The sequence below is a fragment of the Saccopteryx bilineata genome, chromosome 1 (genome assembly GCF_036850765.1).
Source record: "Saccopteryx bilineata isolate mSacBil1 chromosome 1, mSacBil1_pri_phased_curated, whole genome shotgun sequence".
NCBI classification, from domain to species: domain Eukaryota; kingdom Metazoa; phylum Chordata; class Mammalia; order Chiroptera; family Emballonuridae; genus Saccopteryx; species Saccopteryx bilineata.
In genome coordinates, this window is record NC_089490.1 from 95,966,042 (window position 1) to 95,977,449 (window position 11,408).

At 40.1% G+C, this 11,408-nt stretch overlaps 1 protein-coding gene across 1 annotated transcript; it reads left to right on the forward strand.

Annotated features, from left to right (window-relative positions):
• The first annotated feature begins 1,013 nt into the window (after positions 1 to 1,013).
• Positions 1,014 to 10,503, forward strand: C3AR1 (complement C3a receptor 1). The gene is made up of 2 exons (XM_066261589.1): positions 1,014 to 1,183; positions 7,060 to 10,503. The coding sequence occupies exon 2, from the start codon at positions 7,070 to 7,072 to the stop codon at positions 8,228 to 8,230; it is 1,161 nt and encodes a 386-aa protein (XP_066117686.1). The 5' UTR covers positions 1,014 to 1,183; positions 7,060 to 7,069; the 3' UTR covers positions 8,231 to 10,503.
• Positions 10,504 to 11,408: the final 905 nt, after the last annotated feature.

The following is an 11,408-nucleotide window of genomic DNA, read 5'->3' on the forward strand; positions in this document are numbered from 1 at the left end:
GGGGGTGGAGAAGCAAATGGGCGCTTCTCCTATGTGCCCTGGCCGGGAATCGAACCCGGGTCCCCCGCACTCCAGGCCAACGCTCTACCGCTGAGCCAACCGGCCAGGGCATGTTTTAAAACCTTATTACTACCTTATCTAATTTCTACCTTAAGACTTTCCTACCCTACCAGGAAGTGGTGCAGTGGATAGAGCATCAGACTGGGATGCAGAGGACGCAGGTTCGAATCCTCGAGGTTGCAGCTTAAACACAGGCTCATCCGGCTTGAGCCTAAAGGTCACTGGCTTGAAGCCCAAGGTTACTGGCTTGAGCAAGAAGTCCCTCGCTTTGCTGGAGCCCCCCCCCCTCCAGGAACATATGAGAAAGCAATCAATGAACAACTAAGGAGGCGCAATAAAGAATTGATGCTTCTCATCTCTCTCCCTTCCTGCCTGTCTGTCCCCATCTGTCCCTCTCTCTGTCTCTCTCTCTCTCTGTCTGTCTCTGTCTCTCTTGCTGGGGGGGAGGACCTTTGATTGCCCCAAGCTACATACACTATTGCCTGTTATGCTCTACTATTTTACTTCTACATTTATATTATTATAGTCTGGGTTGCACTATAGTTTTTCGTGTATGTATTTCTACTAGATTGTTAATCTCAAGAGATAAGAACATAGTTTAATTTTTCCGTTTTTGTCATGGCCCATTTCTTTACACATATTAAGCATTTCAGAGATGTTATTTGAGACTCATTATGTGGTCATTCCATGCAGGTCATTCCTTCCAAGCATTTCAGACCCCCATCCTCACATACCAGAGATTATTTTGATGACCTAAAACAAAAGAGAACAAAACTGAGTCGCTTATGCACAGAAGTATTCTTTTCCTAACCATGCTCTGTCCTGCAGAAAATTTCTGAGCAGTCTACCCTCCCACTTCTGTTTTTTGGTTTTTTTTTTTCTTTTCTTATCTGATACATTTAGAAATGACTCACTTCGAAACTCTTCCTGTGAGGCCCAATAATAGTCAGAAGTGTGGAGTTCAAATTATCAACGCTAAGGAAAATAGAGTGAATAGAGAAAAAAGCTCAGCAAATTTCTTAAACATATTTCACAGCTCAATCGTGAAGTGTGAGGCGCAGACAGGATCCGTGGAAGTCTCCTGAATGGTGCTGAGGTTTCTGGCTACTGTCTCAGGGTTCTGGTAAGAAACCCCAGATCGACTGGACAACTGGCACCTAGCTTGCTTTGCTTATTATACATTATGGTTGGCGAGTCATTATCTTCTTTTTCCCCATATTTCTTCCCAACTTATGTATCTTTTGTTTTCTCTGCATATTCACCTTTCTTCTTCTAAATAGCCTACCCTCTATTAATCTTTTCTCTTGGTATATTCATTCTGAACTAATAGTGAATATTTATGTCATTCTCCCCCCTCTTAGGTTGACTGTGATTCTTCTTCTGACCTTTGATTACAATTTTCCCCCAATAGTTTTGTTTTTCAAATCATTGATTGCCTATTAGATACATATATATACACATTTATATATGTATATATATACATATTTATATATATACACATTTATATATGTATGTGTGTATATATATATACACACACACATATTTATATTAATGTGTGTCTATTCTTAGTTCATTCCCTCTTATTTTTAATTTATCCTTGAATTTATTCCTTCTTGCTGCTATTATTCTTTCATTAGTATTTAGTTCTGGAATCTGCTTTTCCTATTAAAGTTGAATTTTAGTTTCAATTTTTACTTATCTTTTTAGTTATTGCCAGTCAATTTGTTACCAGAAAAGGGACCTGGACCTTTGGGTCTGTCGAGGGCCAACCAGTAGTGTGTGGGTTCTTGACTTTGTGCAGAAAAGTTTTCACAACATGGGGCCAGGTGATTTTAAGAATAAGTTTATTAAAGCTAAGGACAGTGAAATAAGGAAGGGCCTAGAAGAAGCCATAGGAAAGAGCCTAGGTGGGGTTACTTTGACTATCTAGAAACCTTGTGGTAAACCAACGAGCAGAGAGAAGTGGGCTTTGGAGACAGCTTGAGGGTGCTAGCCCAGGATGAGCTGCCACTTCCTGCGCTTCCCTAGTTGCAAATCTCCTGGGGACCGTCAGAGTTTAGGAGGTATGTATGCCTGTGGGGGAGGAAGGAGGTGAGGGGGAAGGAAAGCCTTGGGCATGCCCCCAGGAGGGAGAGTACCTGGGTCCTTTGTTTTGAGGGTATTTTAAGACTGGGAGTTTAAGAAAGGATTTCTTTCTTCTTTTTTTCTTTTATTTTTTTTTTAGAAAATTCAATTTAATGGGGTGACATTTGATCAATAAGAATACATAGGTGTCAGGTAAACATTTCTATAGCATTTGAACTGTTGATTGTGTTGTGTATCCATCACCCAAAGTCAAATCATTTTGTCACTGTATATTTGTCCCTCTTTACTCCCCTACCTCCATCATACTTCCCCTAGTGACTACTTTACTTTTATCTATGTCCATGAATCTCATTTTTATATCCCACCTATATATGAAACCATATAGTTCCTAGCTTTTCCTGATTTACTTATTTCACTCAGTATAATGTTCTCAAGGTCCATCCACGTTGTTGTAAATGGCAATGTCATCATTTCTTCGGGCTGAGGAGTATTCCATTGTATATATGCACCACATCTTCTTTATCCAGGGAAGGATTTCAATAGAATATTCATCAGCTTTTCTAGGTGTGCCCTTTCAGGGTTGTGCTCGCTACTGATTGGTCAGCCCCTGGGGTCTTTGGTCATTGTTGCCTACCTGGTTTTGCTGCTTTTCTAGGCCAGAGCTAAAGTACACCTGAAGCCTAGATGTTATCTCTAGGGACCAGGCTTGCTGTATCTGGCTGTAAATTTCTCAGCTAGTTTGTTCAGCTAGTTGTCTCAGTTTGCCTATTGTACTTGCCAAGAAATTTTCCTAGCTTTTTACTATCCTGCCTCAAATTCAGTACTAAAAAAAATTTTTTTAATTCTCTTTTTACCTTAAATGTTGAGATATAATTTAGTCAAAACACTTGGAGGATCATCAAGCTGTCTTGTTCTAAAAGACTTTCAAATTCATTTATATAGACTTCATTGCAAGACAGACAATATGGGATATTTAAAATAGCTCATACCAGATTACTCAGTTGATTTGTATCAAAATTTTGCTCTTGTCTGTCTTTAACACTTCAATTTGTGCAGCTCTCAGTACCCTTATTAACAATACCAAAGGCTTCTTAATTGTGTGATTCTTTATAGTATTCAATACAAAGAGTATTAACCTGACAGTCATTGGATTTAGGATTTGAGAACCCTCCTAGTAGCATGTATGGTAAAATCCAACCAATTTGCTGAGAATCAGTGTCAAAAACTACAAAATAAAAGTAGAAACAAGGAGAGATGATTGCTAAGTTTCTTTTCAGCCCTAGAATTCTAAGCTCTGTCCTTCTCTCAGTATTTTATGGACCTACACATAAATACGTGCGTTGAAGTAGGATAGGGGACCAGGGTCGTTGCCGTGCACAACAGGAAATAATGGGACCCTGATAGCCCTTGAAGTAGATAGGGCTATAAGAAAGAGAATGAGAATAACTTTTTTAAGTTATTATTTTGTTGATTCAGTTACTTTAACTTCTGCTAATTATTTAAGGTCTTATGACATTTAGTTAGCTCAGCAGAACTATTTCTTAGCAGCAGAAACATTTTGTATCTCTACCTAAGGAAACAAAATCTTATTTTAGCCACTAAGAACTAGGAACTGGAAACAAAAAGGAAGTTAGAAGAGACAGTATCCTTACTAAATTAAATGGATAAAATAAGAATCTTAAACTTAGTTTTGTTTTGTTAATAAATCCACCAAATGAACATCCACCCATTCAAGTAGTATTTAATTTGGGGGGCATATAAGGCATTGTGCTAACATCTGTGGGACAAGCACTTAGGAACAAGACTCATTTTTTGCCATCATAAAATTTAAGGCCAGTATGACAAATAGAACAGCCATCATCATAATTATAAGATAAAATGTGTCATGACACTCAGAGTAAGAAAAGAAGTTCAAACTACATACATGAAAATAATTCAAGAGGCTAAAGAACTAATTTCTAATTGGGATAATTAGAGGAAGTTTCAAGGAAAATATTTGAACTGGATCTTGAAGAATAGCTGGAATTTAAACAGGTGGAGATTAAAAATAAAGCAAAGAAGAGGTTAAAGTGAAGGACATAATTGCAGATAGAAGAGCATTAGCAAAGGAACAGAAAATAGCATTAACTTGGAATAGTGACCTGTTCCGGAAAACAATAGAGTACATTTTAGAGAATATTAAGAATTAGGGGGTAGTAACGTTACAGAGGCCAAGAGAAGGGAGTGTTGAGTAGTGTCTCAAATGATACATATTTTATTCTGGAGGATAAAGACAGAGAGAGAGAGATGTTTGGACTTGTTATTTAAAGGTAATTTTAGTGAAGTGATAAGAGCAGAAAACAAATTACATAAGGTTGTAATTTGTGAGTAGTAAAAATAATAGACCCAAAAACAAGCCGGTATCTTTGGAAAGGATAAACTAGGCTAAATTAAAAGATTTAAAAAACATAGCATCCTGATAAGAGTGAGATCCTAGATTGGATATAATTGTGGGCAAGTCAGCTATAAAAGACATTTTGGGGACATTTTAAAAAGTTGAATAAAGCCCTGGCCGGTTGGCTCAGCGGTAGAGCGTCGGCCTGACGTGCAGGGGACCCGGGTTTGATTCCCGGCCAGAGCACATAGGAGAAGCGCCCATTTGCTTCTCCACCCCCCTCCCCTTCTTCCTCTCTGTCTCTCTTTTCCCCTCCCGCAGCTGAGGCTCCATTGGAGCAAAGATAGCCCCGGCACGCTGGGGATGGCTCCTTGGCCTCTGCCCCAGGCGCTAGAGTGGCTCTGGTCGGGGCAGAGCGATGCCCTGGAGGGGCAGAGCATCGCCCCCTGGTGGGCAGAGCATCGCCCCTGGTGGGCATGCCGGGTGGATCCCGGTCGGGCACATGCAGGAGTCTGTCTGACTGTCTCTCCCCGTTTCCAGCTTCAGAAAAATACAAAAAAAAAAAACAACAAACAATAATAAGTTGAATAAAGATAGACTACTCCTTAAGGAACAATTGTACTGTATAATGTAGAGACTGATAACTGGGGGGGAAAAAGCAGTTTATAAAACAATATGCAAAAATAAATAAATAAAATAAAACAATATGCATTTACACCCACATTCATAGCAGCATTGTTCATGATAGCTCAAAAGTAAAAGCAATTCAAATGTCCCGTGACAGATGAATGAATAAACAAAATGTGGTCTAGACATACAGTGGAATATTATTTGGCCTTAACAACAAAGGAAATTCTGACTCATGCTACAACATGCATGAATTTAAGGACATTACGCTAAGTGAAATAAGCTAGTCACACAAAATAAAAAAGAAAAAGGAGAAACACTGTATGGTTCTATTTGTATTGTAGTCAATTGCAGAAATAGAAAAAAGTGGAATGGTGGCTGCCAGGGGCTGGGGGAGAGGGACGTAGAAAGTGATACAATAGGATAGAGTTTCAGTTTTGCAAGGTGAAAAAGTCCTGGATTTTGCATAATAATATGAATATATTTAACACTACTGAACTTTACACTTAAAAATGGTTAAGATGCTGAATTTCATGTTACATGTATTTTAGCACAATTAAAAATGTTTAAGAAAAAATATGCACATTTGACCTAATTTTGTTAAATTTTTTAACAGAAATATACGTAAGTATATATAGTACAAGTGTGTGTATATGTGTATATGTACACATATATGTAACATATGAAAAATCCAGAAGGTGTAAATTAAGACACTAAAGCAGTAAAGTATTCTGCTTATTGGCAGAATATGACATTTTTATTTTCTTATTCTTGTCTATATTTTCTAAATTTTTATGCATATTTTCTACTTCCATAATAAAAAAGTTACTGTTTCTGTTATATTCAATAAAAAAAAAAAAGAAAGAAAGATGATATGTGGTGAGGAAATCAATGCCAAGAGCATAAATAACTCTTGGGAAATTGAACAGTCAAAAGAACAGCTGAGGTTGTATCTGAAAAACATAACTGAGTCTAGGACACCTTTTTTTGCGGTGGTGAGTCCTTGGAAAATCTGGTGCAGGGAGTGAATGGGCCTTCTGCCCTTAAGGAAATGAAAATACATAATGTTTAAAATTTCCATATTATTTGAAATGGTGATGGAGCTTCTCAAAGCCTTTTCATGGATCTCAGGTTGGGAACCCCTGGTATAGAAGTTACTGTTTGTCCATTAAACCCATTTGTTCATTTTTAATAGGGAATATTAGATAAGGAGGGAAAAACAATGGAGAATGAGATTGTAAAAGTGCAAGAAACAGGAGAAATTTACATTGGTATAAACTTCCAAATAAGGTTATTATTTCTATGTGCATTTAAATTGGTAGATTTTAAATGGTCTATCAGAGAATGTTTCGTGTGATCCAATATGAAGTCAAGGAATAGAAACTAAAACAGTGTGAGGACCTGTGTGGTTCTAAGGCCCTCCTGGGCAGGTAGCTCTGTTGATTAGAGCATCATCCCGATACGCCAAGTTTGTGGGTTCCATCCCCAGTCAAAGTACATACAGAAATCAACCAATGAGCCTGACCTGTGGTGGTGCAGTGGATAAAGCATCGACCTGGAAAGCTGAGGTCACCTGTTCAAATCCCTGCACTTGCCTGGTCAAGGCACATATGGGAATTGATGCTTCCTGCCCCTCTCCACTTGTGTCTCCCTTCTCTCTTTCCCTCTCTTCTCTCAAATGAATAAATAAAATCTTTTTTAAAAAAAGAATCAACCAATGAACACATAAATAAGTGGGACAACAAATTAATGTTTCTCTCCCTCTCTTTATTTCTCCCTTCCTCTCTCTTTAAAATCAATTTAAAAAGTAAATAAAACAGTGTGAGGACCTGTGTGAGAAGGTTAGAGTTCTAAGAGTACTTATTTAATAAAAGACAATGTTACTTTAAACAGATCTGTTCATTTTTTGGCAGATATTTAGCAATGGAGTCTTTCCCTGATGAGGCCAATTCAACTGACCTACAGCCCTGGAAGGAACCCCAAGCGATTTTCCCCATGGTTATTCTCAGCCTCACTTTCTTATTGGGAGTACCAGGCAACGGGCTGGTGCTGTGGGTGGCTGGCCTAAAGATGAAGTGGACAGTGAACACAGTTTGGTTTCTCCATCTCACACTGGCAGACTTTCTCTGCTGCCTCTCCTTGCCCTTCTCCCTGGTTCACATAGCTCTCCAAGGACACTGGCCTTATGGTTGGTTCTTGTGCAAGCTCATTCCCTCCATCATCATCCTCAATATGTTTGCCAGCGTCTTCCTGCTAACTACCATTAGCCTGGACCGCTGTCTTTTGGTACTCAAGCCAATCTGGTGCCAGAATCACCGCAATGTAAGGACAGCCTTCACTGTCTGTGGATGCATCTGGGTTGCAGCTTTTGCAATGTGTATACCTGTGTTCATATACCGGGACACATTCACTGTAGACAACCATATTAGGTGTGGCTACAATTATGGTGATGATAACTCATACAATGATTTGGATTTCATCTATGATGGACCGGAAAATGGGACTCTTGACAACGCCACTCTTCAGCTCTACTCCGATACTTATTACAATTTTTCATACACAACTGAGCCATTACAAGATGATAATAAAGGCCACTTTGAATATGACAATTTTGTTTCAACACCCCTGGTGGTAATAACCATCACAAGGCTAGTGATGGGTTTCCTACTGCCCTTTATTGTCATGGTGGCCTGTTACAGCCTCATCATCTTCCGAGTACGAAGGAGTCGCTTCACCAAGTCTCGTAGCAAAACCTTCCGAGTGACCATGGTAGTAGTGGCTGTCTTCCTTGTCTGCTGGGCCCCATACCACATCGTTGGAGTCCTCTTCTTGATTATTGGCCCAAACAATCCCTTTAGGGAAGCTCTGCTATCCTGGGACCATGTGTCCATTGCTCTAGCATCTGCCAACAGTTGCTTCAATCCCTTCCTCTATGCCTTAATGGGGAAAGATTTTAGGAAGAAAGCAAAGCAGTCCATGCAGGGCATTCTGGAGGCAGCTTTCAGTGAGGAGCACACACATTCTACCAGCTGTACGCCCAAAAAAGCCTTTTCAGAAAGAAACAGTAGTAGTATAGCTGTGTGAGAATGTGGAGCCCCTGACTTAAGCACTTGACCCAAGCAGAGCTTCTTAGTCTTCACCCAGTGTAACATGTTTGTAAAAGCACAAGGAACACATGAGCAGGGATTTCAGAAAACATCAAAGAATTGATCTAGAGGTCTTTAAAGTGTGGTCCCAGACTAGTGGCTTCCATATCACCTGGAAACTCTCAAGCCCTAATCCAGACTTGATAACAAACTCTCTTGTTTCCGATGAATGCTAAATTAGAGAGTCAATGCAAAACTTAGTTTATTTCTATCCTAAACTAAGCCACCTGAGATAAATCAGAATCTAGTCTGTTGTAAAATGATGTTTTCGTCATTAAATTTACTATTTAGTATAGCCAAATTACTTTTTTCAGATTTGTTTTAAAACCAATTCTTTTATCTCTGAGTGAAAGATGATCATTAATTCTATGGCTTTATCATTGTGCTGCTAATGGTGGTGGGGATACTTTTAAATAAAGAAAAGATGGAAGAAGAAAAGGTGTATGAAAACAAGAATTTATGAGACTAAGTCTGAAACAGAGTATAATGCCAGATGCTTCCATTTGGGAATACTCATGGCACAGAACACAATTCTAAGTTTCCATTATTGCAATTAAATAATCATCTCTTATATCAACAAAGGCTACTAGGCATCTAACAGTTTACTCATGAACTGGAATGTAAGATGCCCTTTGAAGAGGTCTCTTATCTGTTTACTCAATCTTTCTATTGATAGAGCTATGTACTTTTCACTAATTCCTTTATTCCTCCCCTGCCTCTGAGTCTTCATTCACATTAGACTTTGTACTGCTATTAACCTCTAATTTCAAAAGTTTAAAATCACTGAAAAATGACTTGAGTCCCCTCCAGGAATACCATTAAACTTACTAAAACGTAACCATGTGTTTCTTTCATGCTCTAATTACCAGATGTATGTTTAGGTTTTTAAATTAAATTTTATCTTTATCAAAATGGTAGGTACACACAGTTCAAAGAGATGCGAAGTATATAGTGAAATATGAGAAGTTTCCTGTCACACTCTGCCCAACCACTCCTTCCACCCACCCCCATTTCCAAGATAACCCTTGCAACAATTTTAGATGTTTCTTCTGATTTCTGCCATATCTTTTTTTTTATGTGATATTATTAAGTCCTGTGCTCATGCTGATCGTTTTTGAAGATATGATAAAATGACTGCCTGGACCAGATCGGTTGGTTAGTGTCAAACCAATGCATAAAGGTTGCCAGTTTTGTGTTGTTTTTTTTACCAAGAGACAGACAGACAGACAGACAGGAAGGGAGAGAGATGAGAAGCATCAACTTGTTGCATCACTTTAGTTGTTCATTGATTGCTTCTCATATGTGCCTTAACCCGGGGACGGGATGGGGAGGGGGTCCAGCTGAGTCAGTGACCCTTTGCTCAAGGTAGAAATTTTGGGCTCAAGCCAGCAACCATGGGGTCATGTTTGTAATCCCAAACTCAAACCAGCAACCCGGCGCTCAAGCTAGTGAGCCTGCCCTCAAGCCAGCGACCTGGACATTTGAATCTGGGTCCTAGCGTCCCAGGTCGATGCTCTATCCACTGCACCATCACCTAGTCTGGCAAGGTTGCCAGTTTAATCCTTGGTCAGGGCACATACAGAAATAGATCAACGTTTCTGTCTCTTTCTTCCTCTCTCTCTAAAATCAATAAATAATTTTTAAAATAAATAAAATAAGTTTTTGTTTTGCAAGTTAAAGAATTTTATCCAAGCACATTTATATTTTTTGTTTATCCAGAGTCCTAATATTCATTAACCATCACACTTTCATCTGTTCATGACCACACATCTTCCACTTTCTCTCTCCATTCTAACCACATATATAGCTTTCCTTCTATACTTTTTTTTTTTTGTATTTTTCTGAAGTTGGAAACTGGGAGGCAGTCAGACAGACTCCCGCATGCGCCCGACCAGGATCCATCCAGCATGCCCACCAGGGGGCGATGCTCTGCCCATCTGGGGCATTGCTCTGTTGCAACCAGAGCCATTCTAGCACCTGAAGCAGAGGCCATGGAGCCATCCTCAGCGCCCGGGCCAACTTTGCTCCAATGGAGCCTCGGCTGCGGGAGGGGAAGAGAGAGACAGAGAAGAAGGAGAGGGGGAGGGGTGGAGAAGCAGATAGGCGCTTCTCCTGTGTGTCCTGGCCGGGAATTGAACCCGGGACTCCTGCACGCCATGCCGACGCTCTACCATTGAGCCAACTGGCTAGGGCCTCCTTCTATACTTCTTTTTTTTTTTTTTTTTTTTTTTTTTATTTTTCTGAAGCTGGAAACGGGGAGAGACAGTCAGACAGACTCCCGCATGCGCCCGACCGGGATCCACCCGGCACGCCCACCAGGGGCGACGCTCTGCCCAGCAGGGGGCGATGCTCTGCCCATCCTGGGCGTCACCATGTTGCGACCAGAGCCACTCTAGCGCCTGAGGTAGAGGCCACAGAGCCATCCCCAGCGCCCGGGCCATCTTTGCTCCAATGGAGCCTTGGCTGCGGGAGGGGAAGAGAGAGACAGAGAGGAAAGCGCGGCGGAGGGGTGGAGAAGCAAATGGGCGCTTCTCCTGTGTGCCCTGGCCGGGAATCGAACCCGGGTCCTCCGCACGCTAGGCCGATCTATACTTCTTTTATTTTATGAAAACATTGTTCAACTCCCTACCACCTTCTCATTTTCTCTGAATATAAACTTTTCTGTTAAACCTCTAAGATTTCAGGTTTGTTTGTACTTCAACATAGTGTCATTGAAGCCGAATACAATGATTTACTCTAAAGATTGAAAATGAGAAGTTTTAGACTTGTAATGGTTGATGTGAGGATCTAGACTACAAATTTGTTATAAAGTGCTATACAGGAAATTTCAAATAACTAGGAACACTTTCACTTGTGAAGTAATGTCTGATATATGTGCATTTGCATTGTTATTAATCTGCTTATATATCTGATGTGAATAAATGCTTTCTTTCTTGTGGTTCCCTGCAAGGCTCAGATTCACGGATCCCTTTAATTGTATGACACTCAGAATATATCATATGCTCTATATGCAGCAAATTAATCTTACTGTGAATAGCTGTGGGCTCGCTATAACAGTAATTGGCTAGGCTTCCAGAAATCCCACCACATCTCACAAAACCATGGGTATAAGTCCA